At 50.9% G+C, this 26570-nt stretch overlaps 1 protein-coding gene across 1 annotated transcript in view; it reads right to left on the bottom strand.

Moving 5' to 3' along the window:
• Nucleotides 1–26570, bottom strand: part of MOV10L1 (Mov10 like RNA helicase 1) — a 62559-nt gene that overhangs the window by 25161 nt on the left and 10828 nt on the right. Inside the window, exons 4-13 of the mRNA XM_069581808.1 lie at nucleotides 22172–22284; nucleotides 21798–21985; nucleotides 19242–19385; nucleotides 18717–18961; nucleotides 18253–18382; nucleotides 13952–14146; nucleotides 8838–8952; nucleotides 5183–5360; nucleotides 4842–4912; nucleotides 3147–3238 (exon numbers count right to left, since the gene is read on the bottom strand). Of these exons, the coding sequence (XP_069437909.1) occupies nucleotides 3147–3238; nucleotides 4842–4912; nucleotides 5183–5360; nucleotides 8838–8952; nucleotides 13952–14146; nucleotides 18253–18382; nucleotides 18717–18961; nucleotides 19242–19385; nucleotides 21798–21985; nucleotides 22172–22284 (1471 nt within the window). The remainder of the gene's footprint in view (nucleotides 1–3146; nucleotides 3239–4841; nucleotides 4913–5182; nucleotides 5361–8837; nucleotides 8953–13951; nucleotides 14147–18252; nucleotides 18383–18716; nucleotides 18962–19241; nucleotides 19386–21797; nucleotides 21986–22171; nucleotides 22285–26570) is intronic.

Genomic DNA, 26570 nt, shown 5'->3' with positions numbered 1-26570 from the left:
AAAGAAATAAACCAAAAGAAAATAGATACTATGATCCACCTCCCAGAATTCTGGAAATAAAAGCAAAAATAAACAAATGGGATCTAATTAAAATTAAAAGCTTCTGCACAACAAAGGAAAATATAAGCAAGGTGAAAAGACAGCCTTCTGAATGGGAGAAAATAATAGCAAATGAAGCAACTGACAAACAACTAATCTCAAAAATATACAAGCAACTTATGCAGCTCAATTCCAGAAAAATAAACGACCCAATCAAAAAATGGGCCAAAGAACTAAATAGACATTTCTCCAAAGAAGACATACGGATGGCTAACAAACACATGAAAAGATGCTCAACATCACTCATTATCAGAGAAATGCAAATCAAAACCACAATGAGGTACCACTTCACACCAGTCAGAATGGCTGCGATCCAAAAATCTGCAAGCAATAAATGCTGGAGAGGGTGTGGAGAAAAGGGAACCCTCCTACACTGTTGGTGGGAATGCAAACTAGTACAGCCACTATGGAGAACAGTGTGGAGATTCCTTAAAAAATTGCAAATAGAACTACCTTATGACCCAGCAATCCCACTGCTGGGCATACACACCGAGGAAACCAGAATTGAAAGAGACACATGTACCCCAATGTTCATCGCAGCACTGTTTATAATAGCCAGGACATGGAAACAACCTAGATGTCCATCAGCAGATGAATGGATAAGAAAGCTGTGGTACATATACACAATGGAGTATTACTCAGCCGTTAAAAAGAATTCATTTGAATCAGTTCTGATGAGATGGATGAAACTGGAGCCGATTATACACAGTGACGTAAGCCAGAAAGAAAAACACCAATACAGTATACTAACACATATATATGGAATTTAGAAAGATGGCAATGACGACCCTGTATGCAAGACAGGAAAAAAGACACAGATGTGTATAACGGACTTTTGGACTCAGAGGGAGAGCGAGAGGGTGGGATGATTTGGGAGAATGGCATTCTAACATGTATACTATCATGTAAGAATTGAATTGCCAGTCTATGTCTGACGCAGGATACAGCATGTTTGGGGCTGGTGCATGGGGATGACCCAGAGAGATGTTACAGGGAGGGAGGTGGGAGGGGGGTTCATATTTGGGAACACATGTAAGAATTAAAGATTTTAAAATTTAAAAAAAAAATTAAAAAAAAAAGAAAAAAGAAAATAGATAAAAGAATAAAAAAGGGGGAAAAAAGAACAACAAAAAAAAGGAAACAAAACTTATCTGGCGCGAGCAGAACCTCTGTGCGGAGAAGTGCCCCCAGGCTTTCTCACTCACTTATGGTGGCCGCCCGGCCCACTTCGCGCCCCACCTGGACGATGCTGAGTCAAGAAGCCGCCCAGGGTCCTGAGCCTCTTCCTGCTCCCTCTCTCTCCTGGGCTCAGATCCGACAGCACTCCCACTCACCCTCCCGTCTGTGTCCGCCAGTCGGCTTCCTCCTACACCAGCTGCAGCTATGTTGCCTCTGCCCCCCAGCCTGCCCCCCACTCAGATCCACATCCTCTCCTTCCTCTGTGAGCATCCCACCTCCTGTGTCAGAGCAACAAGCCCTCAGACACCCCCATTCACCAGCACTCCGCCCGCTGTACCAGCTCAGCACCAAGGAGGATGTGCCCCTGCCCCAGGGACCATGGCCTCCAGACCGCGTCCAAAGCCGCGTCCCCACGAGTCTCTTGTGCTCCTGGTCAGCACACAAACAAGGGAGGACCGGGTGCCTCGGGCGCCTCCTCACTCACTGGCCTGTTTGTCCTGTCCGTTCTGCTTTCATAGGCAAACACCCCTCAAGAGGCCGACTCCACACCTGCACCATCCATTCAGCCTCAAGACGTTTCTATCTGGCTGCATTCCAAACACCAAGAGCTCTTACATCAGATGTGAAAAGCATGCAAGCATGCTCAGTCGCACAGTCTTGTCTGACTCTGTGACCCCGTGGACTGCAGCCTGCCAGGCTTCTGTGTCCATGAAATCTCCCAGGCAACAATACTGGAGTGGGTTGCCATTCCCTTCTCCAGGGGATCTTCCCGACCCAAAGATCGAACCTGCATCTTCTCCATTTGTGGGCAGACTCTTTACAACTGAGCCACCAGGGAAGACCAGACATGAGAAGCACTCATGTACAAAAGCTCGGGTACATTCCACTATAAAAACTACCACCTCTTGCTACTCAAAAGATACTTTAAGAGGTGAAAAATCAAGTAACAAACTCAGAAGTTATCCGTAATGCACAAATCTAAGAAGGTCTATACAAAAAATACAGAGAGAACTCCTACAAATAATAGAAATCAAATTACTCAATAAAAGACATGAGCAAGCGTTTAACAGATGAAAGAACCTTACGGCCAACAAACAGGGAGATCCCTAACCTCAGACATCATCAGAGAAACATACCTCACGACCACAGAGGAAACAGCAGACACCTACAGGGCTGGCACCAATTCAGATGTTTCCCAAAACCAGGTTTCAGGAGGGTGACCTTGGGGGTCGCTTCTCCCAGCACGTGTAGCACTGGAACATGAACAGCCCCCAACTGTGACCCCCATCCTAAGTGTGCAGCCAAGGAAACCTGGGGGAGTGTGTGTGCACGAGGAGAGAGTGGGCATCCACAGCAGCGCAACTGGCACACAGACGGGGCAGAGCACACGGGGGCACGAGCATGCCAAAAACCTGGCGTGTGAAGCTCACGTTAGTGCACACACAGCTCCAGAGGCCACAGGCTGCGAGTGCAGAGCAGCTACAGGCAACACACACACTTTGCTGTGTGCGTGCGCATGTGCACAGATACAGACTATTCTTTTAAAAAGCGAAGAGAAACACAAAATCCCAGCTAACAGTGGGGGGCTTGGTGGAGGAAGGGAAGAGGTGGCTTGTGACACGTTGATGAGGGCTGAGAGGGAGCAGCGGCGGTGGTGACCGAGAGTGCGGATTCTCCCTTCAGGTCCAAGAAGGAACGGATGTGCAAATGTTTGCAGCTCGGTCTGTTACAAACGTGCGCTGACCAAGCTGTGACCATACAGACGGGCGGGAGCACCACCTGCAGCACCCATACCGCACGGAGGCGTCAAGGGGTCGAGCGAAGGGGAGAAGCCCCCCACCCAGCAGGGAGAGTCCCTGAAGCATTACCTGTTGTATGTAAATTCCACATCCATAGGTTCAGAGTTATACGCTTGTTCAAATTCTGGATTAAGTTTAAGAGTTACATCTTCTTCATGTATCTAAAAAGAAAAATATTTTACTCCTCATCTTTATGTTTGCTTTAGACAATCCTCTACTCATAGTCACAACTCATCATCAAAATCCATCCTGTAGATCAGAGCTAAAATCTGGTATCTGAAATGTGTGCAAAAATATTGGAAAGACTGCTTCAGCATGCTGCTGCCCCCCCAGCCGCACGAGCACAGCTGCCGCCTCCTCCCCCTCCGTACTCTCCTCGGGGCTCAGACAGCGCATGCTGGGGGCAGGCTGCCACCTCCAAAGCAGACAGTGGGTGACCACTAACAGCAGCGTGTGCTGACCACAAAAATGCCTCATGGACAACATTCCAAAACCCCCTTCCAGCAGGACAAGGAACCATTCAGGGACCCTCCAGCCAAAGCTAGATCCTACATAACAATCCGAGATGAGCAGGATGGAAAATCCCGAGCTGAGGAGGAGCTGAGAGGACAGAAGCAGCGGGCAGTGGGGTCTCTCCCAAGAGCTGGGGGCTGTGACATGAGGCCAACTCTGCCCCTGCTCTTGGCAGAAGCAAACGCAGGCACAGGTCCCTAGTTTCCCCACAGGTTAAGACAAATGAAAATAAATCTGTAACCAAAGACCACCAAGCAGACAAGGAATCAAGCCACAAACAGCGAGGGTCGACCTGCACAGTCGTCAACAGATCGAGGCCCCCAGGGCATCATGCACTGATGCTGCCGTTTACGGAAACTTCAAAACCATGAACAAATCTGGGAGACCAAGACAAGCAAGCGCAGGAGAGCACGAGGGGACACAACAGGGTGGGCTTACAGAGCTAGAGTCAGGGAGAAGACGAAGTGCTCCGCGTGCTCCCCCGGACGGGCAGGCCCTCTTGAGGCGGCAGCCGGGGGAGGCCAGTGCCAGCGCAGTCCAAGGAGGTTCCCAGAAGCACCATGCCACCTGCCACACCATCTGGGGGCTCTCGAGGGCCTCGGTGCCTTCAAGGTACCCAGGCCACGGTGCCGGCCAAGGAGTTCCAGAGAACTGAGCGAAGCAATGGACTGAGACCCGAGACAGCCCTAGCTTCACCTGGCAGCCCAGCGCTCAGGAGCAGCGGCTCCATGGACAGTCCTGCAGGAGGGTCAGCAGGGGCGCCCTCACACCCTGAGGCGGCGCTTGCAGCTTCAGCTCTGGGCTCTCCAGCTCGTGGTGCTGGTCGTTCCCCCAACCAGCCCAGGGGCAGGGCCGGGGGGGTCTCACCCCTGACATCTCTGGCCCTGCTTCTGCAGAGGGCTTAGTCCACAGAATGGCCCCTAGGGGCATGACCAGTCTACCCTCTGGGACACATTCAGAACACTCAAATCTGAGTAAATGCAACCCTTCCATGTGATACCCATGTGATACCCTGACATCCACGTGATAACAGGTGAGCATGCTGTTCATGGCTGAAAGTGATAGGATTTCTTCAGTTACAAAATTCTCTTTATGCATCACACTTATTTAAATATTCACTTGATCCCTGATTTTCTAAAATGCCGTCAACACCCAGGGGACCTGCTCCTCCATCCCCGAGGCAGGTGGGTCACCTCTGTGAGTGGTCTGCTGGGCCGGCCCCACATGGACTGACTAACAGCGGCCTCTCACCTCAATCACGTAGCCGATGTATTCAATCACGTGTCCATTGTACTCTTGGGTTTTTAAAATCAGTTTATCACCTAGTTAAAAAACACATTACCACATATAAAACTACAAACTCAATAAACTTTGCTGCTGCTATACTATAAAACAAAACACTCTGAAGAAGTGGAATAAGCGAAAAAACATTATGGGGTCAATGGCTTAAAATCACGTCAATGTGCTGAGAGAGATACCCAAAGCAAAGGCAGCTCGTGTGACGACAGCGCTGCCAGTTAAAACATTCTATTCCGTGACTGTGTTCAATGTCTGCCAGTCCACCGAGGAAAACGCGACACGTAACAACCCACCTGCATACAGAGAAGGCCTACTTTCAGCCAATCCTGGGACCTCCAGAACTAGCAGATCCCCGTTTCTTTTCAAAGTGACCCCACTCATATTATACTCCTTCAGTTCTATTTCGGCATGAATCTCCTCCAGCCAGAGCAAAGTTGAAAACTTCTCCTTGTAGTTTGACATGTTTAAAAGCTGGAAAACAAGGCAGCCTGTTAGTGAAAGCAGAGCAACACTCCACACATATCCATGTCAGGAAGCCAACGGAGCTGACTAGCCAGGCTTCAAACGCTGGTGACCGGCAAGTACAGGGCGGCAGCCTTGAGACAGGGAGCCATCTGAGTGAGCCCCACAACCGCCCCGCTCCTACCCAGACAGAGCTGCCAGGCTCAGCACAGAGTAAGCCCAGGCAGCCTTGCCGTCTCTGTGCTGAGGGGGTGGGGCTGCGGGTCCCAGGAGGCTGAATGCCAGGGAACAGGTGCAGTGCAGTGATCCGGAGCTTCCCAGGGGCCCGTGAGCACATGAGTGTGAGAAGCTATGCCAGACGGGACAGACGCGTGGGGCGGGAGCGGTGAGGGGCTCCTCAGCCTCTGCACGGCTGACACCAGGGCGGCCGGCCTGTGCAGCAGGGCTGAGCTGCGCAGGGCACGGCAGTGAGTAGCATCTCTGGCCTCCACCCACTGGAGGCTGTGGGCATGCTCAGTCGTGACAACCTAAAGTGTCTCTTGGGGGAAAGTTCGCCTGCTGAGCGCCACTGGGTTGGAAAGAACAATTCCCAGAGCTCACACAGGGCTGAGGTGCTGCGGGCCTCCTAGCCTAAACAGAAAGGCCTGAGATACAGGGGCACTGGGTGCGGGACTCAGAAGGGAACAGCCCTAAGTAAAAACCACTCTGCTCTAACGAGGCTTCAACGGAGCTGACTAGCCAGGCTTCAATAAAAGAAGGCTGAAAGTACCCAACCGCTCCCAGCTAACCCAACTGCATCCCAGAACAAAGTTCAAAGCTACTTCCAGGAATAGAAGTACCAACAAAGTAGAATGCAGAATGTTTGTTTAGCATCCAAACAAAGATGACCAGGCACAGAAATAAGCAGAAGCCACAATCTGTAACCAGGAGAAAAACCTATCCACAGAACAATAAAAATGACCCCCGGGAGTAAGTCAGACAGAGAAGGAGAAATAGCCCTTATATGCAGAATCTAAAAAGGACGGACACAGATGAACTTATTTACAAAACAGAAAGAGACTGACAGATTTAGAGAAGGAACTTATGGTTACCAGCAGGAAGAATGGGGGGAAGGGATAGTTAGAGTGCTTGGGAGGGGCCTGTACACACTGCTGTAAGTTGGATAACCAACAAGGACCTGCTGTAGAGCGCAGGGACTCTGCTCGAGGCCCAGGACGGGAGGGGAGTCTGGGGCAGAATGGATCCATGTATACGCGTGGCTGAGTCCCTTCGATGTTCACCTGGAGCTATCACAGCACCGCTGATCAGCTAAACTCCAATACAAAATAAAAGGTGCAAAAGGAAGACAACCAACCAACCAACCAACCAACCAACCCTGGGACAGAATCAGCGCACAGGATCATAACACAGTTCTTTTACATATTTATATGTTTTATATGTTTAACTATATACGTTCAAAACATGGAGGGAAAAGACGGAAGTGAAAAGAAAGTTGAGGAGAGACGAGGCATGCTGAGCAGAGAAGTTAGAGTGAACTGTCAGTCGCTCAGTCGTGCCCTGCTCTATGCAGCCGCACGGACTGCAGGCCTCCAGGCTCCTCTGCCCATGGGGTTCTCCAGGCAAGGATACTGGAGTGGGCTGCCGTGCCCTTCTCCAGGGGATCTTCTGCACCCAGGGATCCAACCTGAGTTTCCTGTATTCTCCTCCTGCACTGCGGGTAGATTCTTTACCACCTGAGCCCCAGGGAAGCCCATTAAGTAGAGATAACAGAAGATGTAAAAGACCCTCGCTGAACTTGTGGAGGCAATGACTGCAGTGTCTGGAGAGGTCACATGCTGCAGAAGAAACACCAGTGAACTTGAAGACAGCCACAGCAACTACTCAGAATGCAGCCCAGACGGGAAAGACAGAGAGAGGCGAAGGGAGCAGCCGGCAGCTTGGGCTAGCTCATGTGGCCGCACATGCCCGTCCCAGGAGCCTGGCGAGCAGGGCAGAAGGAACACATGAAGCCAGAATGGCCAAGAACCTTGGAATCTGAGAGCTCCAAGTTCAGGTTATCCAATAAGCTCAAGAACCCAAGCCAAGACATGCGAAGAACTTACAGCAAGGCACACTGAGAACTAAATGCCTTAAAACTAGTGAAAACCCTGAAAGGAGGTGAGGGGAAATACAGACTCCATGCAAAAGAAGAAAGGCGGGAAGGAAAGCAGGGCCTCCTGGCCCAGAGGGCCCCTCCCAGACAGGGCAAGGAGACAGGAGGCGCCCCAGGAGCGGCCACACTGTGGGGGGAGGTTACAGGGCACAGACGCGCTGAGTGACAGGGGCACTATCTCGGTTCTGTGACGTTACCACTGCTGAAAGGAGCCACTTTCTCCTGGGAACTGCACTCCTCAGGAGGTCCTGTTCTAGCACCCAGGCCAGGTCACAGGAGGCCCACAGGACAGTCCTGGACGCTGTACGAGCACTGCCCTGGGATCCACTTCTCAGCCCCAGGTTTGCTTTGAGCTACTTTAGGGCTGGTTTGCTGCTCCGGCCTCAGCTCAGGCCGACAGGCGTCACTGCAGCCACCCACGGCCTCACCCGTAGGTGCTGTTCCCTCCCTGTGGTCCGCCCGCCTCAGGTGCTGTCTGCTGCCGGTGCCCTTGCGGCACCCTCACTGCAGGAGGACATGGGGCCCAGCAGACAGAGGCTCCATCCGTCTGTCTGTCTGCCCCAGTGTCAGGCATGCTCCTAGCTGCCACACAGCCATGGGCTCAAGCTCTCCTTTGACACATGGCCCTGCAGCCTGTCCTCGCCCCTTGCCCCGAATCAACACAGGCCAGGCCTCACTCCACTCACCCTCTCCTCAGCCAACAGACCTCCAGGTTCTTGGGAAGACGCCTCCTGCAGACAGGGCCGCGCTCCCCTCCTCCCTGCCAGTGCGGCAGACATCTCTGCTCCCCCTGCACACACAGGCTCCAGCCCTGCCGGGGCTCACTCAGCACTGCCCTGCCCTCGGCCTCCCAGCCCTTCTCCACCCGTCACAGCACACAGGCTGGGAGCAGGCCTCCTCCAGCAGGCGTGAGGAGGCCCGAGCACACACAGCGCTGCGAGGGTGAGGAGGGGCCGTCCTGGCAGGGGAGGCCCGAGGCTCGGGGTTGGGGGGCTGCCCCCTCCCCTCCTCGCTGCTCTGCGTGGCTGCAGGCCTTCCTAGTGCTCAGAGCTCCGGCAGGAGTGGAGAGCTGCTAAGGCTCAGCCACACAGGAGAAAGGCCAGGTGGGGAGAGGGCATTCCCAGAGCCCTGGTGGATGTAAGTCCATAAGACCGTGAGGATGGATGTCTCCAGAGGGACCCAGCGATGGTCTCCCAAGTTCTGACACTCCCAGCTCCCGGGGTGAAAACCAGCCCACATGACCTCTGAATTCGACAAGGGTTCATCCTGAGCTTGTCAGAAAACAGCGCGAGTGTGGAGAACAATCAGTGCTTCGCATGAGACACGTTTCTTACCTCCGCAAGCAGCGGCTGGAAGGTCAGGATGTCGATTTTCTGTTCCACACACTTTTTAAGCCTGTCTGGTATCGGGTACTGCGGGAGGAAGCTGGGAAGTTGTCGTCGCGAGTTCCTTACGAAAGAGAGTCTCAAGTCAAAAACAATCCGTCCTCACAAGGCACTTTCTACCAGATGTCTTTACTTAGACATCCTCACCAAAACCCACTGATACCTGGGCTCTGGCCTCGGTCCTCAGTTGGTAAAGTGTCACTCCGCTCTCCGGGCCTGTCCTCCTGTAAGCAGGAGCAGAGCTGCTCTGCCTGCAACAGAACAGGCCCAATGCCCAGGCGCCTCCAGGAACCAGGGAATTCAGAGACACTGTTTCTAAGCTTCCAATGAGCTCAACTGTCCTTTTCCTTCCAGTCCATGGAGACTCTGACAGGTGCACTGAAGACATTGAAGGTGTGCAGTATAATGACCTGACTCACACGCACCAGGAAACAGTGACCACTCACCGTCTCATGCAAACACAGAGGTGAAGAAACAGAAAACAGCATTTCTTCCGTGTGATGACAACCCCCAGGTCTTACTCTGTTAGCGACCTTCGTGTGAACACTCAGCAGTGCTGACTCCATCTGTCACGCTGTATGCCGCATGCCCAGGACTTAACTCATCTGGTTAACAGCAGTCTGCACCTCTGACCTCCTTCATTCAACTTCCCTCCCCTAAACCAAACTGGTGACCACAAATCTGATCTCCTTTTCTATGACTTTGTTTTTGATGTATAACTGACCTACAACACTATTAGTTCCTATTAAGCAACAGAGTGATTTGATTTTTCAGTACATTTCAAAAAGGATGATCACAGCATAGTTAAGATGTGTCCTTCTGCAAAAATATTATTACACTGTTACTGACTACACTCCCCCCACTGGGGACAGCTACCTATCCATCCAGCCACGCATCTATCCACACATCCATCCATCTATCCCTCCCATCCATCCACCCACCTCTCCACCCAGCCAGCCTCCATCCATCCATTTCCACCTTCCATCCATCCACCCATCAATCCGTCCATCCATCTATGGTTATTTAAGCTGCTTAAGTACAAACACATGTAAAGAGCCCTGCATTGTCACTCCCCTTGCCTCATAATTATCACGCTTGACTTCATACTAGACATCTTTTGTGTGCCCCTTATTTACTGGGCTTCCCAGTTGGCACTAGTGGTGAAGAACTCGCCTGCCAATGCAGGAGACATAGAGACGTGGGGTCAGTCCCTGGGTCAGGAAGACCCCCTGGAGAAGGGTATGCACGCCCACTCCAGTATTCTTGCCTGGAGATTCCCAAGGCAGAGGAGCCCAGTGGGCTGCAGTGCACAGGGTCACAAAGAGTCGGACACAACTGAGCAACCAACACTGTCACTTAACTTTGTTGTGGGTACCTATGATTTTACTACTCTTGCCTTTTAACCTTATTACTAGCTTTATACAAGGCTGTTTTTACAACCTTCACTATATATTTTTATTTTTCCTACAAGTTTTCTTTCATAACTTTCCCACTTTCTTTTCTGGCCTTTTCTTTTTTGCTAAAAAAAAAAAAAGTCCCTTTAAAGTTTCTTGTAAGGCTGGTTTGGTGATGCTGAATTCTTTTAGTTTTTGCTTGTCTGTAAAGCTTTTGATCTCTTCATCAAATCTGAATGAGAGCCTTGCTGGGTCGTGTTCCTGGGTGTTGGTTTTTCCCTTTCATCCTTTTAAATATATCCTGCCACTCCTATCTGGCCTGCAGATTCTGAGAAATCAGTTGACTGTCTTGCAGAAGTTCCCTTGTGCCTGCTGCTGCTGCTGCTAAGTCGCTTCAGTCATATCCGACTCTGTGCGACCCCACAGACAGCAGCCTACCAGGCTCCCCCGTCCCTGGGATTCTCCAAGCAAGAACACTGGAGTGGGTTGCCATTTCCTTCTCCAATGCATGAAAGTGAAAAGTGAAAGTGAAGTCGCTAAGTCGTGTCCAACTCTTAGCGACCCCATGGACTGCAGCCCACCAGGCTCCTCCATCCATGGGATTTTCCAGGCGAGGGCACTGGAGTGGGGCGCCACTGCCTAGTGTGCTGCTTTTAATATTCTGCCTCTACCTTTCCCCAGGTTAATTATAGCGTGTCTTGCTACATTCCTCCTTGGGCTGATCCTGTCTGTGGCGCCCTGTGCTTCCTGGACCTGGACGTCTGTTTTCTTTTCGGGGTCAGGAAGCTTTCCGTTGCCGTGTCTCCACTTGTGCTCTCTGCCCCTGCCTCTCTTCTCCCTGTGGGGCCCCTATCCCGTGAATGTCTACACACCTGACGTTGTCCCGTTCTCTTAATCTATCCTCATTTCTTTTTACTCCTTTCTCTTTCTTCTGTTCCACCTCAGTGATTTCTACCACCCTGTCTCCCAAGCTTGCTGATTTGTTCCTCCATATCATCTAATCCCCTTCCGATTCCTTCTAGGGCATTTTCCATTTCAGTTACTTCAGCCTTCATCTGTTTGGTTCTTTACATTTTCTAACTCTGTTGAAGACTTCTCACTTCTCGCTGCACTCATGCATTCTCCTCTCAAGTTCCTTGATCTCTGCCATCATTACCCTGAAACCTCTCCTTCAGGAGGCTTGTCTCTACGTCCCTCAGCTCTTCTGGAGTTTCACTGTTGCTGTATTGGGAACACACCCCCCTGTCACCTTGCTAACACTGTTTATTTCTGGCTGCACTGGGTCCTCGCTGCTGCCTGCAGGCTCTCTCTGTGGTGAGTGGGGGCTACTCTCCACTGTGGCACGAGGGCTTCTCTTTGCAGGGGCCTCCCTCGTTAAGGAGCACAGACTCTGGGGCACGCAGGTTTCAGTCGCTGCAGCACCCAGGCTCAGTAGTTATGGCTCACAGGCTTAATTGCTCCTTGGCAAGTGGGATCTTCCCAGACCAGGGACTGAACCCATGTCTCCTGCAGTGGCAGGCGGATTCTTAACCACTAGAGCACCAGGGAGGGCCTCCTCTGTCACCTTGCGCCCAGCTTGCTGTTTTTATTTCTGAGTATCGGGGCAGGGTGTGGTTACGTTTCCTGACCTTGGGAAAGTGGCCTTTTGTAGGTGTCCTATGCACCCAGCAGCATACTCCCCTCTGAGCACCAGAGCTACATGCTTCAGAGCTACATGTGCCCTCTATGTGGGCTGACTGCTGTGAGTGGTGGGTGAGGCTGCCCCTGGGCTGGTTGCTCCCAGGCCCTGCCTTGTGTGGAGGCTGCTGGCCACTGGTGGCTGGGGCTGGGTCTTGGAGGGCTTAAAGCAGCCTGTCTGCTGGTGGGGTGGGCAGATGCAGACGCTGGCAGTTCCAAAGGAGCCAGGCCATCAGGACAGGCACTCTGGGTCACTACTTTGATGGTGGGAAACAGATGTTTGTTTTAGGCATGCTCCTGAACAGGAACAATGTGTTAACATTCAAAGTGGAAAAACTGACCAGGGGATTAAATACATGTGCTCCTGCTCTATTTTACTTTTCCAGTTAAGTCAACTTGTAATGAGAAAGCTGCCTGGAGCACCACTGAAGATAGCTGGAGGCTCTAGAAAGCTCCTGTAACTGGAGCCCAGCCCTGAGGACCCACCGCTTGCAGACCACGTGACTTCTTGCTCCTATGCTCAGCTTCCATCCCTAGAGCCACCCAACCTGACCACTGTTCACACACCTAGTGACTGTTACTGCTTATTCATTACTACTGACTGTTCAGAGCCAGAAACTGTACATTTAATCCTCGTAACTGGGACTTCCCAATAGTCCAGCGGTTAAGAATCCACCTGCCAATCCAAGGGACATGGGTTTGATCCCTGCCCTGGGAACTAAGATCTCACATGCTGTGGGGCAGCTAAACCCACATGCCACTACTGGGCCCATGTGCTGCAACTACTGAAGTCAGTGCGCCCTAGGGTCCACGAGAAGCCACTGCGAGGTGAGCCCTCAGACATACCACAGCAACTAGAGAAAAGCCCACGTGCAGCAAACAAAAGCCAGTACACCAAGAGAAAGACCCAGCCCAGTGGAAAGAAAGGTCCTCATGATCACAGGCATCGCGGGGGCGGGACCATCGCTTCACAGAGAGCAAGTCAGAGGGGCTGAGAAACTGCGCGGGGACGACGCGGCTCCCTGTGCATGCTGGGAGTCACACTGGGTGGGGACAACACGGCTCCCTGTGCATGCTGGGAATCACACTGGGCAGGGACAACACGGCTCCCTGTGCACGCTGGGAGTCAATTGCTCCAACCCAAGGCCGACAGCACACAACACTCCAACAGTCCTTCCTTCAGCCAACAACTGGAGTCGAAGTCCACATCTTATCTTCAATTGTTCCCATGTAGGGTGTAAGCAGAAACTCAGGGTTTCCCATTACAGAAAAGTAGCACCCATCATCCCAGGGGCTTGGGGCAGCAGCTGAGGCCACAGACCCACAGAACTAAGTTGTGAAAACCCTCCAGTCTATAGATCATGAATTTTGGCACCAAACTTAAAAAAGCAAAATCTGCTTTTGAGAGCTTCTGGGGTCTATTACTGCAGATGAGAAAAGGTGGACATAAAGCACTTTCCAGATGTCCCAGTTAGTGGCTGGGTGGCCGCCAACCCCCAGCCACATGTAGATAGGTTACAGGTTTTTTTTTTTTTAATTTCACTTTTGAAAGCTGTCATATCTTCAAAAGGCCTTCAAGCAGCCAAGTGACCCTCAAGCTGCCCTTGATAAGTGACACTCGGGTGCTCTGGACAGCTCACAGAGGCTATGCCAGCCACGTCTCACTGACTCCTTCTTGCTGGGTGCCCATGTGTGACACGGGCTCTCTTGGAAGGTGGGTGGCTGTGCTGTTGGGAACATGAAGGGTGGCAGAAGCTGAGGCAAACGGTCAAGTCCTATCCTGCTCTGAGAGTCACCCTGAGACTAGCTGGGGTCACAGGCCCCCCCACCTTGTCCTCACAGTGTGCCCCCAGGACAATGATGTAAGAGGCTGGACCACAGCTATACCCCTTTATCTGGATGTCTGCCTCCCTTCAACAACAGCAATCGTCTGTGTCCCTCACACCACGAGCCCAAGATCTGGGCATGCTTTTTCATTTCTGCTCATGGTACCTTTTCTGTGTGGTCACAACGACTGTGGTTTTGGTGGAAGCTAACACCTGGGAACTTTTAGACTTCTTCCACGAAAAGGGTTCACGGACAGCTATCAGTGACTCCTCCTCACTGACAACATTTACTTCAAGGTATCGCCCGATTATGAAATTGGAGAAGCAAAGCAGAAGGAGCTCCCTGCAGCGGCCAGAATTCCTGGAAAAACAAGACACAATTTAGCGTGTGTTGTAAGTTAAGCCAGGCAGATCTAACACAACCTTCCTTTTCACTCAGGTTAAGTCACAGAGCTGGCAGACTGTCACCCTGAGCCTTTATGATTCTTTTACAGGGAAAAAAGGGATGCTGTGCAATAAGCAATGTAACATTTTCCCAAGATAAAATCAGTTCAGTTCAGTCACTCAGTCGTGTCCAACTCTTTGCGACCCCATGAATCACAGCATGCCAGGCCTCCCTGTCCATCACCAACTCCCAGAGTCCACACAAACCCATGTCTATCAAGTCGGTGATGCCATCCAACCATCTCATCCTCTGCCGTCCCCTTCTCTTCCTGCCCTCAATCTTTCCCAGCATCAGGGTCTTTTCAAGTGAGTCAGCTCTTCACCTGAGGTGGCCAAAGTATTGGAGTTTCAGCTTCGACATCAGTCAGTCCTTCCAATGAACACCCAGGACTGATCTCCTTTAGGATGGACTGGTTAGATCTCCATGCAGTCCAAGGGACTCTCAAGAGTCTTCTCCAACAACACAGTTCAAAAGCATCAATTCTTTGGTGCTCAGCTTTCTTTACAGTCCAACTCTCACATCCATACATGACCACAGGAAAAACCATAGCCTTGACTAGATGGACCTTTGTTGGCAAAGTAATGTCTCTGCTTTTTAATATGCTGTCTAGGTTGGGTATAACTTTCCTTCCAAGGAGTAAGTGTCTTTTAATTTCATGGCTGCAATCACCATCTGCAGTGACTTTGGAGCCCAGAAAAATAAAGTCAGCCACTGTTTCCCCATCTATTTGCCATGAAGTGATGGGACCGGATGCCATGATCTTAGTTTTCTGAACGTTGAGCTTTAAGCCTACTTTTTTACTCTCCTCTTTCACTTTCATCAAGAGGCTTTTTAGTTCCTCTTCACTTTCTGCCATAAGGGTGGTGTCATCTGCATAGCTGAGTTTATTGATATTTCTCCTGGCAATCTTGATTCCAGCTTGCAGCCCATCATTTCTCATGATGCCACTCTGCAGGTAAGTTAAATAAGCAGGGTGACAATATACAGCCTTAAGGTACTCCTTTTCCTATTTGGTACCAGTCTGTTGTTCCATGTTCAGTTCTAACTGTTGCTTCCTGACCTGCATACAGATTTCTCAAGAGGCAGGTCAGGTGGTCTGGTATTCCCATCTCTTTCAGAATTTTCCACAGTTTATTGTGATCCACACGGTCAAAGGCTTTGGCATAGTCAATAAAGCAGAAATAGATGTTTTTCTGGAACTCTCTTGCTTTTTCCATGATCCAGCGGATGTTGGCAATTTGATCTCTGGTTCCTCTGCCTTTTCTAAAACCAGCTTGAACATCTGCAAGTTTGCGGTTCATGTATTGCTGAAGCCTGACTTGGAGAATTTTGAGCATTACTTTACTAGCGTGTGAGATGAGTGCAATTGTGTGGTAGTTTGAACACTCTTTGGCATTGCCTTTCTTTGGGATCGGAATGAACACTGACCTTTTCCAGTCCTGTGGCCACTGCTGAGTTTTCCAAATTTGCTGGCATACTGAGTGCAGCACTTTCACAGCATCATCTTTCAGGCTTTGAAATAGCTCATCAGGAATTCTATCACCTCCCCTAGCTTTGTTCGTAGTGATGCTTTCTAAGGCCCACTTGACTTCATATTCCAAGATGTCTGGCTCTAGGTGAGTGATCACACCATCGTGATTATCCGGGTCATGAAGATTTTTGTACAGTTCTTCTGTGTGTTGTTGCCACCTCTTCTTAATATCTTCTGCTCCTGTTAGGTCCATACCATTTCTGTCCTTTATCAAGCCCATCTTTGCATGAAATAGTCCCTTGGTATCTCTAATTTTCTTGAAGAGATCTCTAGTCTTTCTCATTCTATTGTTTCCCTCTATTTCTTTGCATTGATCGATGAGGAAGGCTTTCTTATCTCTCCTTGCTATTTGCTGGAACTATGCATTCAGATGCTTATATCTTTCCTTTTTTCCTTTGCTTTTCGCCTCTCTTCTTTTCACAGCTATTTGTAAGGCCTCCCCAGACAGCCATTTTGCTTTTTTGCATTTCTTTTCCATGGGGATGGTCTTGATCCCTGTCTCCTGTACAGTGTCACAAACCTCTATCCATAGTTCATCAGGCACTCTGTCTATCAGATCTAGGCCCTTAAATCTATTTCTCACTTCCACTGTATAGTCATAAAGGATTTGATTTAGGTCATACCTGAATGGTCTAGTGGTTTTCTCCACTTTCTTCAATTTCAGTCTGAATTTGGCAATAAGGAGTTCATGATCTGAGCCACAGTCAGCTCCTGGTCTTGTTTTTGTTGACTGTATAGAGCTTCTCCATCTTTGGCTGCAAAGAATATAATCAATCTGATTTCAGTGTTGACCATCTGGTGATGTCCATGTGTAGAGTCTTGTGTTGTTGGAAGAGGGTGTTTGCTACAACCAGTGTGTTCTCTTGACCAAACTCTATTAGCCTTTGCCCTGCTTCATTCTGTATCCAAGGCCAAAACTGCCTGTTACTCCAGGTGTCTCTTGACTTCCTACTTTTACATTCCAGTCCCCTATAATGAAAAGGACATCTTTTTTGGGTGTTAGTTCTAGGTCTTATAGGTCTTCAAGGAACTGTTCAACTTCAGCTTCTTCAGCGTTACTGGTCAGGGCACAGATAAGGATTTCCGTGATATTGAATGGTTTGCCTTAGAAATGAACAGATCATTCTGTTGACTTTGAGACTGCATCCAAGTACTGCATTTCAGACTCTCCTGTTGACTGTGATGGCTACTCCATTTCTTCTAAGGGATTCCTGCCCACAGTAGTAGATATAATGGTCATTTGATTTAAATTCACCCATTCCAGTCCATCTTAGTTCATTGATTCCTAAAATGTCAATGTTCACTCTTGAAGTGCAGCCGAGAGGAGCTACCCCATGTCCAAGGTCAGGGAAGCAGCCAAGAGGAGCTATCCCCTGTCCAAGTTAAGGAGCAGCGGCTGCGCTTTGCTGGAGCCAAAGGTAAGAGAAACGCACGTCCAAGGTAAGAGAAACCCCAGTAAGACAGCAGGCACTGAAAGAGGGCATCAGAGGACAGACAGACGGAAACCACAATCACAGACTACTGGCCAATCTAATCACACAGACCACAGCCTTGTCTAACTCAGTGAAACTAAGCCATGCCGTATGGGGCCACCCAAGACAGATGGGTCACGGTGCAGAGGTCTGACGGAATGTGGTCTACTGGAGAAAGGAATGGCAAACCGCTTCAGCAGTCTTGCCTTGAGAACCCCATAAACAGTATAAGATAAAATCACAAACCTAAGATAGTACTGTCTGTGATTCTCAGACTTAAGAATAGGAAACACACGTCCAGTGTTTCCAAGAGTGGTCCGAGCTGTGCTACACAAGACGCCATCTCCCTCTGCCTGCAGCCCACCTTCTTCTACTGCTCGAGGCTCGGACGCATCACACGGCTACACAGGCACCAGCACTGACTGCTCACTCGAGGACTGCCCTCTGTGCACAGTGTCACCCTCAGCCTGAAGCAAGGTGCTGATCTAATCAGAACCACCCTTGGACCAATGTAGAACCAGCAGGTGCAGATGAGATGAGAGAGGGAAGAAGGGCTGCACCCAAGCTCCTAGCTGGCAGGTGACTGGGGAGAAGAGCCCAGCGTTCTGGACACAGGGGAGGAGGCAAGAGGGGAAGGGCCCGCAAGGGCTCAGGAGCCGCCGTCTGGCCAGCTTGCCCGGGGGGGAGGGGCGGGGCAGGAAGGGCGCAGGGCACACTGAAGGGAGGCACGGGGAGCAGCAGCAGGAGGCTGGGGCACCGGCTCCCGGGCGGGGCTGAGCGGCTCATGTCCCCCACCAGTCAGGAGTCAGGGCCGGGCACAAGCGCCTCAGTGGGTACCCCGACTCGGCCCCTGGACTGGACCACTTTTCTCCAGTGCTTGTCCTTGTGATTTTGTCCCACCAAAATAACCATCAATCCTTTTCACAACATCCCCCCCAGAAGGACCACGTGTGAAACAGAACAAGATGCCTGTGCACGTGTCCTAAGGTCGACTCTGTCCACACCTTCCAGCCACGTACCTTGCATCGCATGTGATCACGATTCGAGTTTCTCCCCCTGCAGGGATGAGCCCATTGGGTTTGGACTCTGTCACCTGCTTCTGTGATGCGTTCTCCTTTACTCCATTTTCTCCTTTACGGGTACAGTCACCTAGGAGATGAAATTTAAAACCAAAATTAGACCAAAGTTGAGCTGTTCTGACAGCAGTGGTGTCGATGGAAGGGTCTAGCACACACAGTGACCAACAGGCAAAGGTGCACAGGCAGGCTCTCCCCAGTTTAGAACCGTTCAGAGGAAGCAGCTCGTCTGAAGCACACTGGGCGATCTCCAGCTGTCAGCCGCGAGTTACCAGAGTAGGGTCCAGACCCAGAGCCAGCAGTGTAGCCACTGCCACCCACCCGCCCAGACCCTGGAGCCGCTGCGCCGGCTCCTGGCCTGAAGGTGCTGGTGCGGTTGATCCAACAGTAACAGCTGAGATGGCTACCTGAAGAGACTTCTTTGCTGTTCACCGAACTGCTCTCCAGGGTCTGCCAGGCTGTGCTTTCCCTGAAGCTGCCTAGCGAGTTAATATTTTCATCTGCAAAATCCTTCTCCTTCTCAGGTACACAAATAGGAGACACTTCGGGGCACACCTGGGTTTCATCCAGCATTTGAAATCTGAACTGTTTGGCTTTATCCCAGCCACCCAGCTTGCAACTGACTAAGTTTTGAGGAACATCTCCTTTATTCCTGCAAAAGGAAAATTAGCTGTGAAGAGAGACAGGATTTTTAAAGCTAAAACACTATTACCTTAAAACAGAATTCAATGTAACAAGAGAATGACAATTGAAATACTTCTAATTGAGTGTAAGCGAAAAGGCTACTTCAGAGCGAAAAGGCTACTTCAGGGCGAAAATTTAGAAAGATACACATAAAGTGAAAAACAAACAGGCAAAGTAAAGTTCACTCTACAGAAATTCTTTAATCACAGCTTAAAACCCAATGGTGTAATTTTAAGTGGTAAACTTACTCTATTAAGATCACCATATTTTTGCTTTCTCCTTCTTTCAGCGTTCCAAAATTTGTCATTCTCGTGACTTCAATATCACCTTTGTTTTTGAGCAAAAGGGCTCCACAGGCCTCTTCGGCGGTCTCGGTGGCAGGAGAGAAGTCCCTGGAGAAAGCACCATAGGACACTGTCAGGTCAGCGGGCAGGGGCGTCCGGAGGCCCTGCCCTACTGGGTGGCCCCAGCCACAGGGGGCAGGACACGGAGCCAAGCCCCAGAGAGGTGACATGGAAGGACACCCTGAGGACCTCTGGGCAGAATAGCAGGTCACCCTCACGAAGAAACCACAAGCCTGCTGACTCCAGAGGAGAGGAGCCCCCGCAGTGACCCTGAGGGTCTGAGAGCAGGCCGCCTCCACCAGAGTGTCCCAGAGACCCAAGCCCCCTGCACCCAGAGGGAAGGGCGTTCAGCGCTCCTCCTCAGACCCTCCCCTCGGCTGCAGGGAGGCGCTTGGATTGTCAGGGACCCATTTCATTGGGAAAAAGACTCTGGCTTCAGAGTATCTGAAACTAAAGAAGAATTTTTATCTTCAGAAAATGAGCAGATGCCGCCCTCGCCTGAGGAGGGGCCGTCCGTTCCTTCTGTGCTGACACGGCTGTGATGTGCAGGCGCTGCGTCCACCACTCACTCGCAGCTCCTTCCCATCCCTGACCCACCCCGTGCCACTCAGAAACGGGCTTCTTCACACCTGCCCCTGTCCACACACCGGCAACATCCTTGACCTCAGCCTGCCCGCCCCCTCAGATCCGTCTCAGTCACACAGCCCCTCCCGTCCTCCTCGCTCCCTGTCTTCCCCTCCGTGGCCACGCAGCCAGCGCTGCCGAGCCTCCCCCCGGCCCAGCGTGCTGCGGGGGTGGTCATCTGTCCTACAGCTGGCCGAGCACCCAGGGGCTGTGGAGAACTGGCTAATGGGCTCAACCCGCCCAGAGCCTGGGGGTGGGCCTGGGAGACCGCCACAGGCTGGGCCTGGAGGGGGGCAGGCCCTGCCTCGCACACAGCGCTGCTGCTGGCCTTCGGGCCCTTGAGTGGGCGGGGGACAGTGGGTCTGAGGGCAGGGCAGCATCCTCGACGTGGGGCTACAGCCTGAAGGCAGGACCAGCTCGGGAGGAAGCAGAGCCAGGGCAGCGGCACAGGGCACGGCGCACGTGCTGGGCCGACAGGCTCCCTGTGAGGACAGCTGCTCCCGGCAGACCGAGGGGCCTCGGGAACATGCCTGGTTGTCTCCCTCCTGGGACCAGCTCCCCTCCCTGGATGGAGCAGAGGCCACTGCAGCTGGGGCCCGAAAGAGGCTTGCCTGAAGCTTGCCACCCACAGCCAGGGAGCCCCTGCCCATGCCCCCACCTACCCCATTTGGCAGATGTGAGTCCACTGGAGACAGAGAGCTGCAGGGCAGGCTAAGGGAAGTGCTGGGGAGAGGCAGACAGGTGGAGCAGTAGGGACCCAGAGTCCTTCTGATGGACACACTGGCCCTGAGGGCATGCTGGCAGCTGTTTCTCCTGGATGGTCAGCTGGGCCAGTCCCAGCCACCCTCCCACAGCCCACCCCTGCCAGCAGCCAGCAGAAACCCGGTTAACTGCGGTATAAAGAGGACGGTCAGGGAATCATGTGTCTCAACAACCTGGGGTCTCCTGAGAGCAGCACGAGGTTCTGAGCCATTATGACACCCGTGTGGGCAGGGCCTCGGCTCCTGCTCCAGGCAGCTGGTGGCCACCACGATCACGTGGCAAGGGTGGTCCTCACACCCCTGGGCCCGTCAGACAGGCTGAAGCCAGAACTCCTGAGCTTCCCTGCTGGTAGGGGCGAGGGCAATGTGTCTCACACGCTTCACTGATTTGCAGATGGACCGAGTCATTCTCCAAAAGGAGAGCAAGCCCCATGGAGCAGGAAGAGGTGGCCACCAGGTGGTTTGGACATGGCAGAGCCGCCTGCCATGTCCCCTGCTCTGCCCACAGCCTACCCACAGCACACCTTCCTGGCCAGGCCGGTAGCCCACTTCTCCCGAGATAGGCTCCCCGCCCTGCGGCTCACAGACCCTCCTCCCACACATGACCTGCTCCTGTGAGATAGGGGCAGTCCTAAGGGACTGCATTAGGGACAAAGTGCTCCTAGGGGAGCACTAGGGACAAAGAGCAGAGGCGGGCAGGATGCAGGGCAGTGCTGCTGCTCAAACCTGAGCTCAGGAAGGCCTGAAGTGCTCATCAACATGTGTCGGAGGTGGAACGTCACTGGGACACAGAGAGAAGAATACGGATACAGCAAATTCAGTAACTAAAAATTTGCCGTGTATAACCTGTTCTATGAAACACCAATGTGTAAAAGCGTACAACTCACAAAACCCAGGAAAACATGAAGATCATTAGCATGAGACTGAGGCTCAACGGGCCACTTTTCACTCAGCCTTCAGCCAACCATGAAGAGCCCTCAGTGCCCAGGAGGTCTCCCTGCAACCTGCCGGCTCAGGGAATCCTGTTTTGTTGAGCCAACGCTCAGCCGTACGCTGGGCCCGCCCGCCTCCTCACCACGTCTGCACCGGAGTCATGCATAGCGCCCTCCACACATAGCAGGACTGGCTGCTCTCCACCACCACCGCGCTGACCAGATCGTGCCTGCGTGGCGTGTAGCCTTCCGGAAGCTTCAGGGAGTCCAAGGTGAAGAAGATGCAATCATCAATCACCCCATTCCTCCCACAGAGGCTGGACACGCAGACCTGCAAGCACAACACGGGAGGCAGTCACGTACCCCTGTGACCTAGAATTTAACTGTGCCAGCATGCAGGCCGGCCTCCAGTCGTCATGGTAAGAAGTCAGGGTCTTCTCTGGCCAAGACGGACTGTCACTTGACCTGACCTCCCGGTGCATCCAGGACCCATGGACACTCGAGGCCCGGTACCTACCCGGTCCACGCGCTTGTACCTCAGCGGCTTCACCGAGATGGCCTCACTGCTCCATGTGCCTGGCCGGATCCAGTACTCAGCCTCCACCCAGTCTCCCTTGCAGGGCTCGAAACCTCCAAGGCAGGGAAACCAGGCAAGTTACTTGGTGACATTGAAACATTAAAGTGTACAAGAGACTCTGAAGTTACCTTTCAGAGCATTGTTATTACATGTATATATAAAGTATATATTATGTATGTTAATTATATACAACTACCGCACAATTGCACTCATCTCACACACTAGTAAAGTAATGCTCAAAATTATCCAAGCCAGGCTTCAGCAATATGTGAACCGCGAACTTGCAGATGTTCAAGCTGGTTTTAGAAAAGGCAGAGGAACCAGAGATCAAATTGCCAGCATCCACTGGATCATGGAAAAAGCAAGAGAGTTCCAAAAAAACATCTATTTCTGCTTTATTGACTATGCCAAAGCCTTTAACTGTGTGGATCACAATAAACTGTGGACAATTCTGAAAGAGATGGGAATACCAGACCATCTGACCTGCCTCTTGAGAAATCTGTATGCAGGTCAGGAAGCAACAGTTAGAACTGAACATGGAACAACAGACTGGTACCAAATAGGAAAAGGAGTACGTCAAGGCTGTATATTGTCTCCCTGCTTATTTAACTTCTATGCAGAGTACATCATGAGAAATGCTGGGCTGGAAGAAACACAAGATGGAATCAAGATTGCCAGGAGAAATATCAATAACCTCAGATATGCAGATGACACCACCCTTATGGCAGAAAGTGAAGAGGAACTAAAAAGCCTCTTGATGAAAGTGAAAGAGAGTGAAAAAGCTGGCTTAAAGCTCAACATTCAGAAAACGAAGATCATGGCACCCGGTCCCATCACTTCATGGGAAATACAGTGGAAACAGTGTCAGGCTTTATTTTTTGGGCTCCAAAATCACTGCAGATGGTGATTGCAGCCTTGAAATTAAAAGACACTTACTCCTTGGAAGAAAAGTTATGACCAACCTAGATAGTATATTCAAAAGCAGAGACATTACTTTGCCGACTAAGGTCCGTCTAGTCAAGGCTATGGTTTTTCCTGTGGTCATGTATGGATGTGAGACTTGGACTGTGAAGAAGGCTGAGCACCGAAGAATTGATGCTTTTGAACTGTGGTGTTGGAGAAGACTCTTGAGAGTCCCTTGGACTGCAAAGAGATCCAACCAGTCCATTGTGAAGGAGATCAGCCCTGGGATTTCTTTGGAAGGAATGATGCGAAAGCTGAAACTCCAGTACTTTGGCCACCTCATGAGAAGAGTGGACTCATTGGAAAAGACTCTGATGCTGGGAGGGATTGGGGGCAGGAGGAGAAGGGGACGGCAGAGGATGAGATGGCTGGATGTCATCACGGACTCGACGGATGTGAGTCTGAGTGAACTCCGGGAGATGGTGATGGACAGGGAGGCCTGGCGTGCTGCGATTCATGGGGTCACAAAGAGTCGGACACGACTGAGCGACTGAACTGAACTGAAATGATACACTGTATGTAATCATATGTAATACATAATTATATGTAATTGTATGCTATATAATATAAAGGTATATACATTATGTTATACATATATAGCAATTATACATACATGCATATATAGCATCAGAGAAGGCAACGGCACCCCACTCCAGTGCTCTTGCCTGGAAAATCCATGGACAGAGGAGCCTGGTGGGCTGCAGTCCATGGGGTCGCTAAGAGTCAGACACGACTGAGTGACTTCACTTTCACTTTTCACTTTCATGCATTGGAGAGGGAAATGGCAACCCACTCCAGTGTTCTTGCCTGGAGAATCGCAGGGACAGGGAGCCTGGTGGGCTGCCATCTATGGGGTCACACAGAGTCGGACAGGAGTGACGCGCCTCAGCAGCAGCAGCAGCGTATATAGCATACATATAACCAAACACTGTGGTTGACAACTGCGAGGTGAGCTCCAGGAGGCACGGGCGTTCATGGCGCTCCTCTGCCAGCTCCATCAGACGCTAGGAGCGGCCCCCCATCCTCCTCATCAGGGACACATGGGCACGTGGTGACACAGGGAGGTGTGTTCACACCCGAGGCCTGGGCAGCTGCGTCCGCCCCAGCTCAGGCAGGGGAGCCCTCGGTGTCCCCTCAGTGTGCCTGGGAACTGGCAGGGCAGCAGAGAGTGGGGAATTACAGGACCAGGGACGTGAGGCAGCAACTGAGCCGCTGTGGGATGTGGTGGAGCTATACCTGCTGATAACCTTTTGGTTCTTTTGTAATAAACATTTTTATTAAGCTGAGAAGACAACAGTGCCTAATAACATACTGAGTTTGCTTCTCAAGAAAGCTGATGATAAGCACAGAGCAGCCCAAACGTCTACGGACATTGCTTCTCACACAGGGGCCACCGAGCACGGCACGGGCAGCACAAGCCCACCGGAGACACAGCTTCTGGGCGCCAGCTTCCAGGGCGGTGAGTTTTTTAGGAGGATGATGCCCAGAAGCACAAGCTAACACACCCCTGAGAAATCTTTACTTGTTGTTTCGTAAGCCATGCCTTCATTTATCAAATAATTGATATAATTTTGCTAATTTTTAATTCTATATCTCCCAACACACGCAAGAAGTGAAGCAATAACTACTACTATGCTAACTGTATAAAAGTTATTTTAAAGAGAAAAACAGTGAAGCAAATCATAAACTAGTTCATTTTCTTGCCCCATCAGAATCATGGAATCAAAGTAAAGATTCTGGAAGACTATTCTGTTGAAGGAGACACATCGAACGTTATTGTGAATGCTGCTGTAGTTCAGTTTAAAAACCCAACCCTGGAAAAAGATTATTTGCTTTCACCATGACAACACGCACGAGTGCAAGTTCCGATGGAGCTGTGACAGCAACAAGATCCGTGCGCACTGAGAGGCCTGCGGGGCAGCAACGTGCAGGAACCACCACGTGCCCAGGCCCAGGTCTCCCCCACGCTGAGCTGGTCAGTGAGTGAGACGACAGGCTGCAGCCACGGAGACTGACAGACGCGTGCAGGCAACTCAGCCTCAGAGCCCCGTGGCAAAGCCAGTGTTAAAGTGAACAGACCGTGCAGCCTGGTGGCCTGCTCCTCTTGGCTGCCCCGCAGTCTGAATTTTACAAATGGTTGAACCTCTGAAGACTTGCTTTGTAAATCAACCCTACAATGGTGCTCCTTCCACTTTTTACAGGTGAGAGCTCCAAATTTTGGTTACACTTTGTTCAAAATCAGTTGGCAATTTTTAATTAAAGTACTCAGTAAATGTGGAAGCAAACAATCTTCAGGTTTACAGAATCCCTAGGTGGTCCGGTCATTAGGACTCAGTGCTCTCACTGGTGAGGCCTGGGTTCAACCCCTGGTTGTGGAACAAGATTTCACAAGCTGTGCAGCATGGCAGGGTGGGAGTGGGGCAGGGTGGGGGTTGAGCGGGAGATGGAACAAAAGAAAAAAAAAAAACCTTCAGTTTTAAGACCTTTGTGAACTGCAGTTATTGAGAATATAGCCTGTAAACACGACATGGTGACGCTCGCTCCCATAGAAGCACAGAGAACCTGAAGCAGTGAGACCCTGTGTGATGGCTCAGCTCAGAGCTGAACACCTGGACATGACGCCTACCGCCTGTGTGAGGAGCCTTTCAATCGAGCTCTTTTAGTCTGATGAACTGATATTCAGCAATGAATAAGGTAAAACCATCAAGGCCTACAACAAGTTTACAGCTTCCAAATTTGCTGCAAGATTAAAAAAAAAATCACAGAGATGACTTATTTGATAGACTTTAGTTCATGAAAATATTTGAACACCTTTGTACTTACAGAGGTAAACTCATACTTCTGAAGCATCTGGGCTAAAAGAGTTAAGATGTTCCAGTAGGAAATAACCCAGACTTGTTAATGACTCACATTCACCAGAGTTTGCTTTGAGCTTACTAGTATTTCCTTAATTAAAAGGTGGCTCAGTGGTAAAGAATCCACCTGCAATGTAGGAGATGGGGGTTCAATCCCTCATCTGGGAAGATCCCCAGCAGAAGGGAATGGCAACCCACTCCAGCATTCTAGCCTGGGAAATCACATGGACAGAGGAGCCTAGTGGGCTACACTCCACGGGGGTCGCAAAGAGTTGAACATGACTTGGCGACTGAACATACAAAAGCCTACAAGGAGAGCCCATCAAAGGTGCCTACAATTTCAAGTTCATCGGCCATAAAATGCAGCTTTGAGGAAGACTCTAGGCCCCTGTATGAAAAAATGAAGCTAAAATAACATTGAAAAATGTACGTTCCTCAGAACAATACCAGTGACATGGCATTAGGGCTGCTAAGAAGTGAGCAGATGTTAATACACACGAACAATATAATGGCTACACAAG

Source organism: Ovis canadensis, chromosome 3 (assembly GCF_042477335.2).
Source record: "Ovis canadensis isolate MfBH-ARS-UI-01 breed Bighorn chromosome 3, ARS-UI_OviCan_v2, whole genome shotgun sequence".
In the NCBI taxonomy this organism is placed as follows: domain Eukaryota; kingdom Metazoa; phylum Chordata; class Mammalia; order Artiodactyla; family Bovidae; genus Ovis; species Ovis canadensis.
This window is presented reverse-complemented; position numbering and strand designations above follow the sequence as displayed.